The sequence below is a fragment of the Zonotrichia albicollis genome, chromosome 4 (assembly GCF_047830755.1).
Source record: "Zonotrichia albicollis isolate bZonAlb1 chromosome 4, bZonAlb1.hap1, whole genome shotgun sequence".
In the NCBI taxonomy this organism is placed as follows: Eukaryota; Metazoa; Chordata; class Aves; order Passeriformes; family Passerellidae; genus Zonotrichia; species Zonotrichia albicollis.
Genome location: NC_133822.1, coordinates 72,245,547 through 72,267,059, shown reverse-complemented (window position 1 = coordinate 72,267,059; position 21,513 = coordinate 72,245,547). Strand labels below are relative to the sequence as shown.

The window sequence follows — 21,513 nt, the reverse complement described above, 5'->3', positions numbered from 1 at the left end:
TTTAAGAAGAAAAAGAATTTTTGTGAATGATGACACCTTCTCCCTGCTAGGACAGGGAAATTTCTAACATCCAAAAAGGATTTATGGCCATGTTTATTTATTATTAATATACTTTAGTTTATTAATAACCATTCAAATTCTAATAAAAGAAACTTTCATACATCTGTTCTGAGAAGTCATCCAGGCATTTCTTACAGAGAACGAAGAATGTGATTATATAAAATAAATCCAGAACTAAAGAAAATAACCAGGGTACAAATGTATTATTTACTATTTACTATGTATTATTTACTAATTTACTATTAACAACTCAGTAAAATGAGCTTTTGTGACCAGGCTCATGTGCTTTCAGACATAAAATCAGATGGCAAGGCTGCTCCCCTCACCTTGAAGGCGAATTTGCGGTTGATGTGGTCCTCAGCAGACAGCACAGATATCTGGAAACTGGGCAGAAGTATGCTCCCCAGGATCCCTTCTTCCTTCTCATCTGGGGATGCACACTGGCATTAGAAAATGGCCCTTGGACACACAATATTGTGCTCCTTGGACACAAAACATTGCATTCTGACACTTCATTAAACTCCTTCAGCCACACAGGAGCACGAGCAGGGAGTTTAGCTTAGAGGAGAATGCACCAAGAACCAGAAACCCAGACTAACTGTGAAGAGTAAGTAGAAGTCAAGCCCCTAATTCAATGATAAGAACCAGAAATGTTGGAAGCCAGGACATTGCTCTGGCTGCCCTGGATGACTCAAGCCCCTGGCAAGGAGCTCAGAGACCCTGGCACAAAGCCAAAGACACCTGTGCCTTTGATTTTAACCAATTACCAACTTTGCGTGAAGATTTACAAGCCATGAAAATTTAAGTAGAATGGCAGTTAATTTGTCACAAGGTGGAAAAGTAGAATTTTGGGGTTTTTAGAATGGGGGTTCAGAAGGCAAGATGGAGGGAGGGATTTGGGCATGCCTTGCTCATCCTCTTTCTTCTCCTGAGCCTTCATCTTCTGTGTGATGGTGGCACTTTTGGATTGGTTTAGAGTAGAGACAGACTAACATAGGTGATAGGTATTGGAAAATTATTGTAAATAAAGTACATGTAGCTTTTAGTATAAAAAGTTAACACTGCCCTGAGGGCGGTCAGTGTGCCTCAACCCGACCTGCTGGACAGATCTCAGCTGGTCAGAGAAAGAATGTGATGGATAAGTGCAAATAAACAACCTTGAAAAGCAGAACTGAGGAATCCTGACTCCTTTGATTGCTGGGCTGGCAAAAAGAGACTTTCTGATACCTTGGGGTTATCTCGACCACAGAGACCCCGAGACAGAGCAGCACACATCTACTGCCTGCTCACTAAAAACACCTCTGACAGCACAAGTGGTTAAAAACACTGCTCATGACTGCTGGCATTTCAGAGAAAATGTGCACATTCTTCTTCTGATCCCAGGCATATTATGCTACATAATCCCCATTATAATATTTAATTATGAATTATCATTATAATTCCCACAAAGAGTTTACACTCAATTACCTTCCATTTGTAAGAATGCACACGTTTCAGATAATTTGTAAAAAAAAGCTCTCCCCCAAAACAAATACCCTTTTCCCAGAGCCTTGTTTTACATAACATTTTAGATCAACAGATCATAAAAAAAATGACATTTTAATTGAAAGCCACAACCAGTTTTTAAATCCAATTATACTTTAATAAAAGAATAATTGGATGCAATTCATAAAGTCTGTCTTAATTGTATTTCATGAACAGAATTTCTATTCACAACCACTCTCTTAGAGACTGTCCCCCATAAAACTTCTCTCAGTTGAAGACAGTGCCCACAATAAAACTATGAAATTCAGATGAAAACAGGCATTGCAAAATTTCAATTAAAAATTAACAATTGCAATTAAAATATACTTAAACAGCATGCCAGAGCTATTGCTTATGTATGGACTTAAAAATATTTCCCAGGTTCTCATCTACTCCTAGATTTTGAAAAGCCAGAACCTTCATTTTAAGTTATATGGAGAAAGTTGTGCCCAGTCACTTTAGTATCCCATGACAGATTAGATGTACAAACTGTGCTTTCTGGGATAGTTGTTTAATTGCACAGCTGAGCATAAATTCATTCCTATGATAAGGCAGAAAAGAAATGGAGTGGATTGACTTCCAGGAACTCAGCAGCACCTTTAAATACAACTGAAACCATCCCACCCTTCCCTTCAAACATTTTTCTAGTCACACACAAAAATGTGCCCTGTCCCTGAACACACATGGCAAATATTGGGGTTTACTTTATTTGGACTTCTGTTTGGGGGAAAATTTCTCTTTTCCTAGATCATATTTTGACTGATGACTGGGTAAACCCCCCACTAGTGCCACATAACAGCATTCAGCATTTCTGTTCCACTGAACAGCTGCATGTCTGCAGCACTTTGTCTTTGTTAAAGACATGCTGCCACATTCCAGCTCCAGATTTTTAAAATCTGTTCCCTATCAAGTTTGCTTTTATCTACACATGCCACTGGCCCACATTATCTTTACTGGTGTGCTGTGTATGAAAGTACACAAGAAAAGCAGCAAATCTTCTGTCCAGTCCTAAGAACTTTTATTTGTGCCAACAACAACCTTCCAATATGAAAGTGGATGGCTCTTCATGCCTTGGCGGAACAGAAAGAGAATATTCTCTAAGCTGTGAGAAAATACTATGATACAATTTTTCTTTTGATCTATAAATTGGATTTCAGATGCTAACACTGTAACACAATTCTGGAAATTTAGTAAGATTTACTAACAAAACCAAAGAAACCCAACAACCACAACTGCATAACCACAAACAGGTCTGTGTTTTGATCTGAGAGCAAGTGCATGATCTTCCCTTTCCTATTTTTTCACCACCTGAGAATTGACAGAAACATAAAAGAGTTTAGAGCAACAGCTTTTGATATTTTATCAGCCACTTCTAATAGATTTTGGACTATCACTGCATACATTTAATTCCATTTTAACAGTTTTAACTACTTTCTAGTGAGTGATAGCTAAAAGCTGCATTTATCACAAAAACAATTTAGATGCTTGTATTTCAGAATGTTGGGCCATGTAGAAAATAAAAAGATTACACAGCTGTTTATATTTATTTTACTTGTTGTTGGTTTTGCTTATTGCTTTGTTTTATTATGAATTTAAGCTGCACAGGAATTTTGTCAACTTAATCTGTTCTTAAGGCAGCTATAATGTAGCACTTTTTAACAACTTTTTGAAGAAGGAGCCTGAAGAGAGGTTTAAAATAAACCTGGAAAAAGCACAGAGTATGTAATGACCACTTAGGTAACCACAGTGTATCTGTACCAGTCAGTTGATGTCTTCATAACTGGAATGTGACTTTGACCCACTTGGGGTAGAGAAACAAAGCCTCATGATCATATTTGAATAATTCAGAATTTGCTAACTAAACCAGTTGCAAACAGAGCTTTTGTTTCAGACCTGGTTTGTCTTTGACTGGATCCATGCTGCACTTTCAGAGAACACCATTTGAAATTCATCAGTTTCTGCTTTCAGCATCAGCACCAGTCCTACCAATTCCAAAATTTCATCTCAACTTGGAACCGTTTGATCCCCTTCACCCTCAGTTAAGGCTGCAGGTGGCCCTGTTTACATTCCTCTATTTTGCCATGCTCTACAATCCTCCTCACACTCAGTCTCCTTTAAACTAACATGTACACTTTATTGTAGGATTGTCCATGCTTCCCTGTGCCCAAGTCCATTTGTTTGTGGAGGAGCACTCCAGTTCATAATCTGCAGTGCTGAAGGGATCACTAACCCATGTAACTCCAGACTAGAATGAGAAGCAGCTAATTTTTCCATGTAAAATAAGTCTGATCTAGCTACATGAGGTTACTAACAGATTCTTTTGTTCCAAAATACAGCAGAGACTTCTACTCATATGGAAATGGACAATGTTCCATTTTATAAGTATTCATGAACACTGATTAGAGTTCCCAAAGGCATATATATGCTCTTTATCATTCTAAAAGCAGAGTTTCAGCTTCCCTGCACTATATCCCTTCCCTATCCCCATTTCAGCTACTTAACTCACATAAAAATCAGATTTAACCTGACATATTCAGTTTCTAGCAACAGAAGCAGTGAGAAAAACTACAACCCAGAATTTAGTAACAGAGGTGGCTGTGAATGGGCTTGCCCCTTGAGCACAGCCTGGCAGGCAGGAAGCAATTATGTGAAACTGGTAATTAAGAAAGAAAGAAATAAAGAAGAAAGATAAGAGCAGCAGGCCTGGATATTGACAGCTATACAACTATTTTAATCCATTATGTTAAGCAGCAGCTTATTTCTTACATTTGACTGGTGTGTCAAAATTTATCCACTCCCAGCAAAATTAGCAAAGGAGCTGAACTCACCTCTGTAGTAGAAGAGACACAGATCTGAGAGCACAAACCAGCGTTTCTTCCACAGCTTCATCCCAGTGCTGTCCTGCAGGAATCACAGGGGCCAGGTCAGAAAACACACATGGGGACAGCTCTGGCTCCCAGCACAAACCAGGCACTGCACAGCTGCTGGAACCCTGGATACTGACAATTTCAGACTTTCTGTGCTGCCAGCCACTGACCCCCAAAAGAACACTGCATTGGCCTGAGAAGGCTTCCAAAATGGAATGAGAGAACTGGGATTGTGGGTGTGGAGTTTGAACAGAAGTGTGTAATATCACAGGTTTTCGATTAAGTAATAAGGTTTAGGTTTTAGAATGTACTAATATACATAAAGCAAGATGGAAGTTTTAGGGTGGAGGTTGGTCGTTCTTCTTCTTTTTCTCCATGGGTTTGGGTGGTTTTGTGTAATTGGATAAAGAAGTCCCCATTGCAGGGAATGGGTGGTTGGTTGTTCGGTTAAAAGTGAAAATAACTGAGGTGCCATTTTTTAATTGTACAGTTTATCCTTAAAAAGGGTTTGTAGAGAGAGATGGGGCTCCATTTCCAGTTTATTAGAGTGAAGTGCTGTAGAACTCAGGGTTTGAGAGACTGTGACAGAGATAAGAACTAATCAACATCTAAGTCCCGATGAGAAATTCTGTCTCGCGATTTAATCCCAACCTTGGCAAAAAGAAGATAAAAACTCGACACACAACTGTGCTGTGTGTGCTGCCAGCTCAATTTCTTGGCTGTTTTAAGTAATTGACTTCTCATCCTGAGCAGTCACTGCAAACAAAGGCTGTGGCCCAGGAATCCTGAGGTGAAGAGGGAATCATGGCATTGTTGGGGTTGGAAAGGGCCCTTTAGCGCATCGAGTCCAGCTGATACCAGCAATGCCAGGTCCACCACTAAACCAGGTCCCCAAGTGCCACATTAACACATCTAGTTACACCTCCAGGGTTGGTGACCTCACCACTTCCCTGGGCAGCCAGTTCCAATGCTTGACATCCCTTTTTTTTTCCCCAATATCCAACCAAGAACTTAAGGTTGTTTCCTTTCGTCTTATCACCTGAGAGAAGAGACCAGCCCTCACTTCACTACAATCTCCTCTTTGGCAGCTGCAGAGAATAGGGAGACCCTCTCTGAGCCTCCTTTTCTCCAGGCATAAATTGTAGAGATTACAATCTACAGTTTAACTAATGTAAAAAACCCCAAAACCTACACTTTTTTTTTAAAGAGCAAGATAACACTTCATGTACATCCTCTTTTGTTTTATGTAGGAACTCTCTGCTGAACTTTGTTTTCTATTACCACTCATATATCTAGAGCAAATTTATTTCCCAAATAAAGTTTATTTCCTACAGCAATTTAATTTTTTTTATGCTTATAACCAATTTACACCACACAACTCAGAATGAAAGACTGCCACCACTGCAGCAGTGTAAATAAGCCAGAGCACTGCAGCACACACATCCTGGCAGAATCAGATTTAATAAATATGTTAATCTGTTCCAAGAAGAAGTGTATGTGTGAATTAGCAATATTCTTGTAGTAAACAGGTTTTGTAACAATGAAGAAGAGGGATTCTCTAATGAAAAACTGTGAGGTGGGTTTGTTTGTGGGGTAGTTCGCCAGCCCAAGAAAAGTCAGGATAATTTTTAGCCTTTATTTCAAACTCTGCTCTTTCTGGGGTGGGGGAAATGAATTGAAAGAAAAAGAAAGAATAAACCAGGCATTAGCTAGGAAACATTATTCAGAAAAAGTATGTTCACTGTAAATACCTTCCAAAAAATGAGTTGGCTCTAGATTTAAAAATGACAGAAGAGGATCACTACATGTACTGAGACAGCACACCCTGAATTTAACAAAAACTGCCACTCTCTGTGATTACATAAATGTTATTTTCCTATCAGAAAGAAACCTGCACAAGCTTTCACTGTACATTTCTGAAGATCATATCTGTTGACAAAACTGACTAAATTGGCTCTCAATGACTACTCCAACATGGAAATACACAGTAGCACCTTTTCTAACAAACACCAATCAAACATCACAGCATTTAAGTGGTTTCCTACATAAACCATCTCCAGCCCTGAGGTGGATTAAGCACTTAGGGATAAAACTTTTTATGCTCAAATACTGTCACAAGTTGCCAGAGAGGCTGTGGTGCAGTCTTCATCTGTGAGGAGATTCACAGCCCAGCAGGACAAAGTCCTGCCCAAGACACTCAAGCACATGGTGTGATTCTGGCGTGTCCTGTGCAGGGCCAGGAGTTGGAATTGATGATCCTGATGGGTCCCTTCCATGAGATTCCAGGATTCTATGACCCTGCCCATGATATTCCATGATTCTATGACCCTGCCCATGATTTCCCACGATTCTATTTTCCATGACTCCCTGCTCTAGCTGAGCCTGGCTAATTGTGTTAGATCATCATGAGGTCCCTTCCAACCAAGCCAATTGTGTGATCCTGTTCCCCAAAAAACAGCAACAAAATCACCTTTGTGAGAATTTTTTCACTCTCAGCATTCACATCTCAGAATTCTTTTCACTCTCGGAGTAGAGGCCACAGGACTGTCTAAAACTGAGAAAATCTTCCACTAAACAGACACTTCCAGATCTACTATCTGAGCAGTTTTTAAAAACTGACTCATCACCAGCACTCAAATCTATGCAGGTCATTCCAGTCTATCTGAGTAGGCACATTAAATGACAATGTAGATCAAAATGACATACACACATTTGTCTCAGCTGAGTTTAAATTAATGAGTTCTCAAGGGTTTCTTGGTGGATTTTAAAAACAGATTTGTAATATTAACCAGAAGAGCAAATTTACAGCAGGCTAGAACACTGTCCCAATATTAAAGAGCACATACTTCAGATTAATTCACATTCCAAGGGAAAACCTAAAATAATCTCTGGTTTTAACATGATTATCTTTGAATTAAGGAAATGGACATACCTATGTGAAATATATGAAGAAATGGCTCCACTTCGTATTTTTTGTTGAAAATGTAACTTTTAGAAAAAAGACAAGGATGCATAGTCCAACAAAAGAAACTTAAAAACCCCCAATATTCTGGGTGATACACCTTTTGTCCCATCATCTCTACATACCTGAAATTAAATCAGCTATTTACTACCAACATCTGCTCATATATTTTAGAGAGAATCATATATATAATCTACCAATGTTCTTTACTTGTCTGATGTCCTTATCTGTATCAGATATTCAGTAAGGAGTTAACGAATTGAAGACCAGTTTATAGCCTCATTCTGCTATTGATATCATTGTATTTTTTAGAAGTGGTTGTCTGTTGTACCACACAAAAGAGGAGAAAAAAAAAAAGAAGGGGGTGAGGAGGGTCTGAGTACCTGTTTGTAGAGCCAGCCTCTTCTGACAACTGGTGCATTAGGATTTCTCTTTATGGAGTTGGATCTCTTCCCAAAATTATGAACCTTCTTTGAAGATCGTGATGTCTAAATTGAATTGAACATGTTACAGAAACCATGACATCAATAACTGTACAAAAATCAAAATGCTTTGCTTTTCTCTAAGATGTTTATCTTATATGTGCTCCTCTGGGGGACTGCAGAACACAAACTCTATTCTTTTTTTAGATAAATAATTACTACAATGGTTCTGCTGGTTTCAGCATTTCTTTTCTTCTGCAGAGAATCTAAAGATAAATCCCAAGACAACTACCAAAAGATGTTTTGGGTTTTTTTCAAACAAGAAAACACCCAAATTACAAATATCTGACCTTCCAAGGTAGGTAGAATACCTACTGAGCTGTAGGAAAAGAAGTAAACTCACAGAACTATTATTAATCATGGAAAACTACATCACCTGGGCAACAAATCCCACTCTTTCCTGCTTCCAACACTGAAGTAACATGAAAACTTGTTCAGATTCCAACAAGATATAATTCCCTCTTTCCTAAAATAATTTTTTTTGTGTTCCTTCTTTGTTCTGTGATCTCTTGGTTGGTTTGAATATTATTTTACTTGCATGCACTAAAGTCTACTTAGAAACCTTTATATGGAACTCCAGAGCTCATATCAGCTGTTCCTTATACTTTTTATAATTCTGCAATGATCATCTATGATTAAGAGAAATAAGAAAAATAAAGCATTTTAGATTTCTTCTAAATCCTTCTACGTGAATAAACACAAGAAATTGGAAAAAGCACAACGAAACCTGTAGTGCTTTGCCAATTCACACTTCATTCTTAGCCTACATTTAGAGAATTTGCTCTGCAACTAAAGGAGCCGAACATTTACTTGTGTTTTAAATCCTGTAAGAATTCAGACACCATGAGACACAGCAAAGTACACTGCTGTGCAGAAAAAGTCAAGTCCAAATAAGTTTTTAAAGCTGCATTTCAAATCCACCATTTGGATTGAGACAATATGATAATCCTAAGTTTCAGCTTCCCTCTCTCTGCTACTGGCACTAATCGAGGTTATGCAAAATTCCTAAAGGAGGAAAGCTTGACAACCACTCAGGTTTTGTTGCAAATGAGGTGTGGGGTTTCTCCATGGAAATTCTCTCAACACTCATCACAGAACTAAGCTGGGTTTTACTCATGCTTCAGAGAGAATCCCACAGTAGCTGAAAAATCATAAATTGAGAACTTGATTTAAAATTACGTGCAGCTTTTGTCAATGATGCCACTAACTGAAAAATACAACACTGCTTGGCAAAAAAAATAACGTTACAAAAGCTATATGTGCCTGCCTAGAGTCTATAACACAAAATAAATGTTATATTTCTTTGTTGCAAGAATCATGAGGGAATATAAAAACAATCAGAATGCTTTTAATTTCCCTTGGAGATACAGAAATTTGACTCAGTTCTGAAAAGCAAGACAGAGCAAGCAACTGAAAACCTAATTAAGAATAAAAGTAAAAAAGTCTACATTTTGTTCTGAAAAATTCTATCAGTGCAAAATGGACAAAGATCTGTAAGAAGCCAAGAGACTTATGACAGTCAGCTGTGAAAAAGGAATACATAACAAAGAACATATAAAAATGCAGTCATAAAGTGAACTACATCTCTCTGTTAACCTGTCAGACTGCTGCACTGGCATATCACACAAAAGCTGTGCTAACACTTTGATCAGAAATAATTTCTAACACTCACACCTACTCCAATATTAGCTACTAAAGGTTCAGAACCCCTCAAGAGTGCTCCAGAATTCCTACACTTGTAAAAATAGCTAATGCATTGAGGATGCTTCTGAAGACAGGCAAGCACTCACGTCAAGCCTAACAAATTCAGATAATTTAGGCAGCTGTCTCTAAGGTAGGCCTGATAAAAACCCATATTGACTCCAATTTCACTGAGCTAACAGCAGAGTTTTAATGGGTTACATCCTACCAACTGTGAATACAAACTTCCTTCAATTAAATGCAGCATCACAAGTGCTTTCTAATTTTAGTTAATACACAGAACACTTTAGATGACTTGTAATTATTTTGCCACATGCTGCATAAAGAGAATAACTTCACAACAAACTCTGAACCTTAAGACAATGAGTATTTTGGGACACTGAAACACTGTAGGTGAGTATATAAACTAATTATGGGTTCTCAGACTTTAGATTACTCCTCGCTTTGTTATGCCTGAGATCTCTGGCCATCCCATGGTCCCTCAGTGTAACTAATTATCTCAAAAAGCAGAATCACACCTGGTACCTTCTGATCCATTCCAAGGCACAGCAATTCAGATGCCTCCAAAATCAGATCCTGTGGGAAGAGCCCTGCACAAACCCAGTGCTGAGAAAGAAGGCAGGGTGTCCAGCCAGTGATGTTCACTGGTTCACAAAAGTGAAAAAACCAAATACCCAGCAGGGTTTTGAGCTCTGGATAACAGACCAGTGAGCATCTGGGGTTGCACACTGCAGCATCCTGCAAGTGGCTTTTCTCCCTGCTTAGCTGGTAGGAAAACACAAGGTTTATGTGAGGCTTCTTTCCCAGCTTCAGAACTAGCAAAAAGTCATCAATTAACATTAAATTTATTGCATGTATATTTAAAAAACCTAGGTTGAGAACCTTGCTGATAAGGAAATTTTCTGCATGTAAACTCAGAGAGTACAAATCTGTACCTTTGTTACTTTAGCTTGTGTTTAAAAATATGTTTCCAGTTCAAGGCTTCCATTATCTTCCAAACCACAAAACAACAGGATGCTGCTTTCTGGATTTTGTAGGCAATTTTGGTGCCTTCCAATGCTGCAGCTTTCCATGAGCTGAGTGGGTTTCAGCCTCAGCATTTGAGCTTGAACCAGGAGGTTGCTCTTGAAGCAAACCTCCCCATCATTCACTCTTAGTGCGCTTTAGTTTGCATAATAAAGTAAACTGGATTCTATTTAGGAGTAAAATATAGAGATGCACAAAGAGCACTACCGGGCTGGTCTGAGTATAAATCATAAAATACAGTGCAGCTGTATTTTATTATCCAGCTCTGAGCACCAGGAACGCGCTTCACAACTCTCCTGTTCACTGGGCTGTTTTGCCAATGAATTTTAATAATAATAACTAATAATAACAAAAATAACAATTTTTATTTCTGTTAATCAGAAATTTGCAGCTAACTTGGATCCTGAGCAGACCTGAATGGCTACACCTACACTAGCCACTCAAGGCTGGACTGCACTGAAATACCTATAAACAAATTGATTAATATTTGTGAGCACTGAGAAACATCCCAGCTGTACTGGAGTCACCAGGAGCTGTCCTGGGCTAAAATTCCACACCACTTTCTGCGAGAAAAATGTCTTCACCTTATTCTGCTGATAATCAGGACAGCAATGAAGAGCAGCAGATCTGAACTGTGGAGGGTGTCTGGAAATGTGATTGACTTTACACATTAAAAAGCAATTTATGACACATAATCCTGTTTGTCTAGGTAGTGATTTTAACAGCAGGGAGAAAAATAAGATTTTAAAAAAAAAAAGACAACTACAAAAACAATTTCTTCATGCCACAGAGAGATGAAAATAAATACTTCTGTAGCAATCTGAAGCCTGTGGGTTTTCACAGCCAGGGGTCTGTGCTAGTGCCTTCATGTCTGGAAATAAACTTCAAGCTGCAGGAAATAAGCAGCACTTAAGAGAGCTGTAATTTGTTATTTGGCCCCCCCCTCATGTATACAGTGGGAAAGGAAGATGAGAATCAGGACTTCTACTGGGCAGGAACTGATTTGGCCTCACCTCATATTAGTCTCTGGTCAGCAACAGACTCCAGAGAGTCTGACACAAAACAGAAACTTCTCCAAGTTCCAGGTCTATCAGGGATCAATTAACATTAATGGAAGGAAGAATTTTCTCCTATACCCCTTAACTGTCTGAAACTTCAGTTGAATCCCAATTTTTTTTCCATTCCTCATTACATTCCAATATCACGTGTGCTCATGAGTTATCTCTGAAAACAAAAAACACCTAAAAAAATTGGTTTGGTCATCACATGAAGCATCCATCTGCTCTGTAATTAATTCTGTGTAACTTCCTTCACCAATAATTTATTCCTGTTTTATTGTGCTACAATACTACTATTATATTAATATCATACTGCATATATATGCATATAATATATAAAAATAATATATATTACATTATATTGTATATATATACACACATATATACATATATACACACACTATACAATACTACAAACTACATATTGTAATAAAAAGTTAAGAATTTCAGGCTTTACTTTTTAAAGGCATGAGTTAAAAAAAAAAAAAGAAAAAAATAAAATCCGTTTTGTATCCAGGTACAGCCCATGGGCCGTATCTACATTTCTAGGAAGCCAGGATTCAACTCATTATCCCTGAATAGCTGTCAGAAAAGGCAGCTTGACATTAGCTGTGGTTCTACTTTCCCAGCATTCACCTCCCCAAAAACAACAGTTTTTAAATGGTGTTGCACTAATTCAGACAAATGCACATCTGAAAACTGATGTACAGTAATTACACATGCAGCCACAAAGAGAATATGAATATTTTAAGTGCATTTAAATAACTAGAACAGGAGGAATGAGAAGGAGAACAATCTTATTTTTTCAAAATGTTATTTTCACAGGAAACTAAAGTGTCATTAATCAATGAAAGTAGAAGAAATCACATTAACTAGGCCAGAGAAATCTCAATTTCCTTCTCGAAGACTATGAAATAAACACTAGGCTAAAGGGCATTTTCAACTTCTCTTCTGAAAGAGAAGTGAAAAAATGTAAGACATGCTCCTAAATTGTAATTAATTTTGCATATTTGACCTGAGATTGGTTCCCAGAAAATGAATTCTGACAGAACTAGCTATGTGATTATTGCATTCTACATCACTGTTATGACTCTAACAAGAAATTACCTGGGTTTTTTTTGCTTGCTTGGTTGTTTTAAGACTTAGCTGGTTTTGAGTTTGTTTTTTGACTGTTGTTGTTCGGGGGTTTTCTAGTTAGCTGTATTTTAAACTGTGTTTCCTGCATGGACTTACACATGATCATATGAAAGTTGAGATGGATTTTGTTACAGTTCATAACACATCTGTGACTCTCTATTTTTCCCCCCAGCAACATTAATAGATTAAAGACACTTTTCTGATTAAATAACAGTTTTCTAACATAGATCAAGGACTCTGCCTGTCTCATGAGATATTTAAAACAACAAAAAAGTTCCCAAAATGCACTGGAAGGAACCTTGCAATGTTCCTTAGCACATGATAAGTCAATTATTTCAATCCAAGTTTCTGACATTAAGGAATTTGCTCAGTTAGAACACATTCCAAAGTTTACTTTTTCCTTGCAGGCTGGATTAATTTACTGAAAAAGCACTTCTCAGGGTTAGCATTTTCAATGACTAGCTAAAGCACAGGGTTTTCTCCTTGTTTAACTGCTAACTACTGGCTAGAAGAGATGACAGCTCTTGTCTGTCATCACTATCAAAGCTGTTTTCTTGGTCTCCTAGAAATCTTAAGGCACTTCTTATTTTTGCAGCAAGTGCACTTCTCTCTCAGGAATGCTGAAAATTAAAAAAAAAAAAAAATTTAAAACGCACACAATAGGCTCATCAGCTTTATCCAATAAACCTAAAAGTTGGTAAGAACATCTGGGCATTTCCCTTAACCTCCAGAGAAGCCGGGTGAATGGAGAAGTAAAACATAAATTAAGGTGATCTGGGAGCTTTGTTTCTCTTTTTCAGTGGGACACTAACACACAGCACTGTCTAGCACCTTGTGGAATAACTAAATCATTTTAATTCTAATTTATTTGGACATAAAGACTTACTCTGCCCACAGGGCTCATTGGATGAGCAGCATAATCTGATGCCAGATTATAGTTAGTTGCTTCACATATCATGCTTACAGGTCGCTCCTTCTTTTCTTCAGATGACATTGCTGCAGCAGTCCTGAAAATAGAATATGTAATAGCACTGGAACATGCTGTGTGTGCAGACTGCTAATAAAAAGCACCCCTAGATGTAGCTTTGTACAGCCTGTGTCCTACTTTTCCAATTTGAAAGCAATTCACATTTCATTGCAGAGTTACCTGCATTGTTTTAAACTCCAACCTGTTATAGATGAATTTTAAGATGTTGCTTAAAACCAGAATTTCTCTCTTAGCACCAGCCAGGTGTTGGTGGGAGGGAAAAAGACAGGTATGAGTGTGAGATGGAAATGGGAAGAAATGCTCTCCAAAGGCCCCCTCTGGCTTTGCCCCCCTTTCACACTGGGGAAATTTGGCCAGTTCTGGTGCTTTTCACTGGAGCCACCATGTAACGTGTTACAGCAAAGGGGGTGGGGAGGACACCCAGAACCCCAACAAAACCCTGAGCTCAGGCATGAGCTCCATGCAGACCTTCTTGTATTGCTCTACAACACTAATGCAAGGACAGCAAATCTGAGTTATTACCAATGATTCAGAAAGTAGCCCAACTGGCCAAGGAAATACTCAATTGAGGAGAAACTATCAGGCAAAACATTATACATTAACAGCTTCTGATTGTCCCTAAGTGATTATAAAATTTATCCCTTTCTGGAAGTTTTTTTGATTGCTATATAATATCTAGGCTGTTTATTAAAATTACAGAACAATTAAAGTGATAAAAGGAAATTCATACAGTGCATAAATGTGATTCATTTCTACCATACAACTAATCTGAGCTGTGTTTTCTATCTTAACAATTAGTATAAAATATTTATCATTACTTTCAAGTGATTTAAACAAGTAAAACTGTCTACATGTTGATCTGACTTGGAAAAAATAAATACTGTCACCAGTAATCACTGAATCTTACTTCATTATTAATGGGCTTTAAAGGCTGTGCTTTACAGAGTGAAACAGAAGGCACTTACTGCTCATTCACAACAAAAATACAGTTGTCCTGTGAAGGCTGTCCTGTCACTGGATGTTTGCACGTCACTTTTCGTTCATTATGACTGTGAAAGAGAGAGAAAAAAGTATTAGGCAATAAGATTCACTTCAGTTATAACTTTATGTATTCATTAATATAGTTTCAGCTGGACAGGGACAAGTTGAACATGAGACATATTTAACTGCTCTGTAAGGATAAAACCCTGCTGTAAAAGCAACTGTCTTCATCCTCAGGACATGAAGACACCAGTTTCAAATGTCCAATATTACAGATAAATGCCCAGTGACTAGAAAAAGTGAGGGGTTGCAATCAGAGCTCTACTTTTACAGACTTGACTTTTTAATTCGGGTTGCTGCTCACAAGTGTCTTCCAGAGGCTGGGAGGCTGAGCTTCATCCCCAGCAGCACAAAAATGCTCCCCTCGCATTATCCCATTCCCCTGAACTGCAGATCCTGATTGAGCACAGCAGCTCCTGCAGCTTGCAGGAAATTGCCCAAATTGAACAACTACCAGCTGCTGCCACACAGGAAAGAAATGCCTGGGCTTGAGTCCTCCAGCCTGTGAAGGCAAGAAGAGAAAGGCAGGGCTGGGTCTGGGTTAAGCTCAAGAAGGACAAGGAACTGCTGGGGGAGGTTCAGCACAGGGCTCTGGGAATGATGAGGGCACTGCAGCATCTCTCCTGGGAGGAAAGGCTGGGAAAGCTGGGCCTGTTTAGCCTGGAGAAAAGGTGGTTGAGAGGGATCTTACCAGTGCACCCACATGTCTGAAGGGTGAGTGACCAGAGCCCAGTGCCAGAGCAGGGGCACAAACTGAAACACAGCCAGCTCCACCTGAATGTGAGCCAGAAGCACTGAGCACTGGAACAGCTGCCCAGAGAGGCTGGGGAACCTCCTCTGGGGAGATCCAAACCTGCCTGGCCACCACTGTGTCTCCTGCTCCAGGTGAGCCTGCTTTGGGAGAAGGGCTGGACTAGAAGATCTCCAGAGTAACTTCATCCTTAATAACTACTTCTTTTCTGCCTTTTCATTGAACTAGCTGAAGTTTCAAGCACTTTGAAGCACAGCTCACCTCATGAATGTCACACTTTCCATCCTTCCTGCTTCATAAAAACAACGTGAATTAACAAGACTATCTTAATATTCTCCACTTTTAAACTAAAATTCTTTGGATCGTAACAATTTGCAATTATACAGCGTAATTGAGTAAAAGTTGCCTCCAAACAACAGCATATAAAAAAAAAATCTACATTACTTTTATGGTGAATGAATGGAAAAGCCTTCATGGAGTGCAAGATTAGAAAGACAGCCCAATGCTTTGCACTTCTACTGGCATTTTAGAAACCTACTAATGCCTAAATGGAGAGACCACGTTACAGTGCTTAATGATGAGCTGGCAATTGCCAGTGCTTTATCTTTGTTCTGAGTTCAGCAGATTTCTAAGTTTAGCCCTGAAGGAGCTGTTGTTGCAGAAATGGATCAATTACAACGAGGAGACAGGAAAGAGGACAGTCTGTGCCATTCCCAAATGCCCTGGTCATACAATGCCTCTCAAGGAAATCAGCACAGATTAAAGAGAATTCAGGTTCAAAACATCCCTGAGCAAGTATCCAGGTTTCTTTGGTTTGTTTTTTTTTTCTTTTGTGAGTCCTATTTTCTTCCTTTCCAAAACCTTTTTTTCCCCCCCTCTAATATTTCAGAAACTCTCACACCAAAGTGAAAAAAACTCCAACAAACTATGGAGATGAGCTGTCCAAAATGCTTTGCCAAAACGTTGTCTTCTCGTTTGCATTAAACCTTGACAGGTGACTGTCAGCTTATATGTGGAAATAAGTGGATCAGGACTTCTGCTCAGGGACCAGAAATGCTCAGGTCCACCCAAGAGGAGGCACATGCCATGTTCTGTGTGAGTGCACATCACTGACGATACAGAAGAGGCAACACCCAAGGACTGCAATGAGGAAACCACACAAAACCAGGAGGGAAAGGAGGGAGAGCAGAGGAAGTAATACTCAAGAACATTTTGCTTCAGGTTTGAGTCATAGTTAGCATTCCAAAAGCACCAAAAAATCCTTGAACAAAACAGTTTTCCCCACTAGTCACACAGATGTTGAGATGTATGGGAGGTAGCTGAGATTACACAAAAAAGGCAGAAAACACATCACGGACATGAGCCATGCTCCTGAGGATTGTACAGCACTTTCTTCTAGACCTGAATAGTCACTTCCTTCTAAAAGGGTAAAGCAAAGGGAAAACAGGCTTTTTTTCTCTTCAGCTTAAACACAAGTGAAATCTCATGGGTGAACACTGGAAAAGTCAGCTTGTGCAACTAAGAGTGATGACTGTAAATATGTCTAACTGCATGAACAGATTTTAAATACTTCCATTTGAAAACTTTTTCATTACTCATCTAATTACTGCATTTTTGGCAGTAATTTACCTGGTATTTTGACAGGGCCCCTCAAAATACTTGTGCAAGGTGCAGTGAAGCTTGATAATTATTGTCATAACCCTCCCACATAACAGTAGGTTAAGGCATTTGTTTCAAACTCTATCTCGCAGAGCACAGAGTTTGATTCCAACCAAGTTACAGTTTGATATTCACAATCTTCAACATCCAATTTAGACACTTGTTCAGTTATCCATAAATTCCTAGCTACACAGAGAATTTCATTTATTATACTACAATAATCTATACATCATCAATAAATCTCAGGGACAATAAAGAAAAAAATTTATTGAGAACTCAAATTTCAACTTTATACCAAATCCAATGTGTAATTCAGAATTTCAACCTTGCATATTTATGTCTATGTACTTTATTATGTGGAAAGAGAGTGATTCACTTTGACACAGCCAGTGTGTTACTTTTCCCTTATGCAGAGGTGCATCCTCTTCCTTCTCCTTCCAGTTTTTCCCATGTTTTGAGAACACAGGACAACTACACACCAAAATCTTTTGCATTTTTTCTTAACTGAACCGTACTATTTTAGGATCTGTATTAATGGCATGCTAAACACTAGAGACAAAGACAGGAAAAAAATTCCCTGTGTATTTCATTACTATTCATGAACATATTCTCCAGACTTGGGATGTGGCACAAACTACTCCTCATTAATATTTGCTACTGGAATGTGCTGGGCTCCAGAAATCTACACTAAGATGACATGAGAGAAGCAATTCAATGTAAAATAAAGCATAATTCTTACATGTATCAAGATATTATTCTGTGCTTGATTCCAGCAGTGGTTTTATACCTGCCATGAAAGAATCAAAACCAAACTAAATCAAACCAACCATGAATGTGAAAACAAGCAACCCCAACCACACCAAAACAGCCTCACCTGGGTAGAAATTCCATTATTAGATATCTCAGTGCAAGACAACTGGTACTAGCCTAACAGCACTAACTTATCTTGACCCCTTTTCTCGAGAATTTTCCAACTTCTCCTTTCCAATCCTTTCCTCTGAAAGCTGCAAGCTTTGGCATCATTTATAAGGTAGCTTAGCTCTGGCACATGGACAAGCCCCCAGAGCAAAAGGATTTATCCTGTTCAGGTTAGAAATGACAGCAATCTTGAATTTGACTCACGTTATTTGCCTCCTTATCTACTCTCTCTCTCCCATCCTTTGAGACTCTTAATCTCTTTAGAAGACAGGATTATTTTACTTATTTTCCAGAAATGTTAAAAAAAAAAACTTTGTTGTGCAGTTTTAATCTACTCACTAATTGTACAGTCAACAGCAATCTTTTTGTTGGTTTAATGTGATCCAAGGACTACTGGAAAAAAAAAAAAACTCAAATATATAATTCAGAGATATTATTCTATTTGTATGCAGCAACTAAGCACATCATTCCAGGTGCAGAGCTTGCCAACACAAGTCCTACACAAGCAGTTTCTTTGTTTTCTATCTTGTGTTTTCAGGACTGCTGACCCAAAATGCTGTGCACCAATGTTTTGTTCTAACACACGATACAAAAGTCAGCCAAATCAAATCTCTGATCAGTTTTGCTATTTTGAAGTCACTATCATCTTTGTCAGTATATTGCAAAGGAAATTAACTCAGATAACTGCAGCTGGAATGCAAAAAGAGCTATGTAATCCTTGTTGTACAGTTAAAATGAAGGGTTAGACCATTTTTCCTCTGGAACAAAACAGCTCACTCCAAAGCGGCAGCAAAAATCAAAGGACCAGGGTGGAAACAGTTGGTTTGGGGTCTCTCCATTGAATGATTTGGTTGAGCTCCCTGTCCTCTTAAAAAAAAAAAAAAAAAAAGAGCTGGGCCAGAACTCCCAAAGACATCTGGTTTTCTCCCCCTCAAATTAGAGCTAGATTCCACTTCAAAGCTTCTCTCATGGCCTTTCTTTGCAGCCTTTATTTATGTGCTCCTCAGTGCTAAGGCCTTCTCATTTGCTTATTGTCAATGTGGCCATCAAAGCAAAGGCTGAATACAAACAAATCACAAACCAGGACACAACTTTTAAGAGGCCTCCACATCCTTAATTTAGAAACACTGTTCCTTTTGACAAATGAGCACTGGAGAACACATTTCAGAAGAATGCTACACCAAGTATCTGCTTCCTAACATTTATTCCTAACATTTATTCTAGGTCTTGAGATTCACAGGCTGGCAATCTAATCTCTATTATGGATACACACAATCCCTATATAGCACAAATATGCTGAGACATATTTCTTATGAGAAGCAGTTTTATGCATTTTTCATGACAAAATACTCAAGAAGATGACAAGGTAAGAAGACCAAGATTACCAGAGCAATAAAGTCATTCTCTCTGCATTAATGCTGAATTTCTGCACTGATATTTAAAGGTAAGGTTCAACTGGAAACAAACATAAGACAAGTCTAGGGCAGATTTGTTTGGCTTCTGTGAATGAAGCCCTTCATTCCTTACTTGGTGAATCGAATCAGCCATTTCTACCTTGTGTGCTTGCTTTGTAGCATAAGAATGTCTCATTTCTAACAGCAATAAATGCAGTTATAGTTACCTAACCAAGACTTGTCTGAACTTGGAAAAAAATTAAGTAAATGCAGTCCCTACACAACAGCAAGGAAGGATGTGGTCCGTGGCTACGCTGCCACTTCTATTTTACTGCATCTGTAATGCCACATTTTACAGCAAACAGCAAATGCAAGCACTTTTTTACCAGCACTATCATACCCTAGAATTACATGAGCCTTTTTTCAATTAAGGTTTTTCAACAACAAGTTTGGAAAGGGGGCTGCATGGCTCCACAGGGAAACATCTGAGTGTGGTAACTAAACATCAGGGAGCCCCAGGAGAAGTGGGAGTGAAGAGACAGCCAGTCCCAAAGTGCTGACAGACCTGTAACACGTCCCATACGCTGCTGAGAACAAAGTGTTGGTGACCCTTTGTGTGTGCACACGCTTTTGGGAACGTGCAGACAAAATTCTCCTCGTTTTCCTGGCAGACAATGTAACACCTAAACTGTAGTTCCTGCTGCTACCACTTTTCTGGGCTGCTCTGAGTTTATTTTTTCAGGCAACCTGCCAGTTTTGTAGGCTTTCCTTTTAGGTCCTCCTCAGCTATAGTTATAGCAGCTTTGGTATCTTTGCTGCTGCTGTATTGGAAAGCATCTGGACATTTCTATACAGCTGACTGTGGTCCAGCTTTTATTTTTATTTTCCAAATGATTAAGTAATGCTGCCCCAAAATTCTAAGCCTTCCTCTCAATGGGACCATTCTAAACCCACACTCATATTCCAGTGAAAATATCCATATGAAAACAGCCTTTTCTCACTCGAGCAGATATGATTAACATGCTCACATGATATATTTCCAACATAAAACTAAGTTTACATAAGCAAGAGCAAACATTTAAAAAAAACCAACTATTTCAGAATACTAGGATGAAATACTTGCTAAAACATCATGCACTCTATTACAGATTGAGAAGGTTTTAAAAAAAACTCCTCTTGCTAACCAAACACTCCATTGTCAGGAAAAGTTACTGTTCTCAGGGTTCCCAGAACTTTATGGGAGGTGTCTTTCATTCTGTAGGTAACATATCTGGGAATTTGCAAAATACTGTGGTTCAGTAAGGGCTGCAATGCCATTGTGGCAATTAGTGAGATACACCTGCCATATGTCATCAATTTATGCAACATTTCGTTACATTTTAAGCTCTGGGCACAGGGTCTGACACAGTACCCTGATAGCAGCACTGCAGATGAAGAAAACGTTCAATTCTGTAAGCATTACTCAGCAGTAAAAATGACTAAGACTCTGCTTGCTATCTGAGGTAGAGTTTAAGAGAACACTGAAGTGGGTTTTAGAAGGCAGACCTGTCTGTAAGCCTCAGACTTGGAATCCCAGGATCCTTCAATGGTTAACTCCCTGCTGAGATCCCAAGAACTAGAGTAACAATTCTGAAGTGAAACCCCACAATGTGTTTTCTGAAGAGAACCAGGGTTTGGAGCAGCATGGTCCAGCAGGTGGTTTGAGGAGCAGAAGCACCACTGGACTCTCCAGTCTGGCTGCTGCTGCCTCTTCCTGCTGATGACAGGACACTCATCATCATCATCACCATCATCTCACCCCCTCTTCTCAGCCCTGGTGAGGCCATACCTGGAGTGCTGTGTCCAGTTCTGGGCTCCTCAGGACAAAAGAGATGTGGAGATCCTGGAGAGGAGCCAGTGAGGGCTTTGGGGATGTGGGGAGACTGGAGCATCTCTCAGGAGCAAA

The 21,513-nt window shown here is 38.9% G+C and overlaps 1 protein-coding gene across 25 annotated transcripts in view; it reads right to left on the bottom strand.

The window, feature by feature from the left end:
* PLEKHA5 (pleckstrin homology domain containing A5) overlaps positions 1 to 21,513 on the bottom strand; it is a 154,853-nt gene that overhangs the window by 48,349 nt on the left and 84,991 nt on the right. For all 25 annotated transcript variants that reach the window (XR_012580144.1, XR_012580142.1, XR_012580143.1 and 22 more), the window contains 5 exons: positions 14,771 to 14,854; positions 13,704 to 13,824; positions 7,797 to 7,901; positions 4,413 to 4,485; positions 387 to 487 (listed from right to left, as the gene is read on the bottom strand). Coding sequence is in view for 22 of the 25 variants with exons in the window: in XM_074540071.1 (XP_074396172.1) it covers positions 387 to 487; positions 4,413 to 4,485; positions 7,797 to 7,901; positions 13,704 to 13,824; positions 14,771 to 14,854 (484 nt within the window). In the remaining 3 variants the exon portion in view is untranslated. The remainder of the gene's footprint in view (positions 1 to 386; positions 488 to 4,412; positions 4,486 to 7,796; positions 7,902 to 13,703; positions 13,825 to 14,770; positions 14,855 to 21,513) is intronic.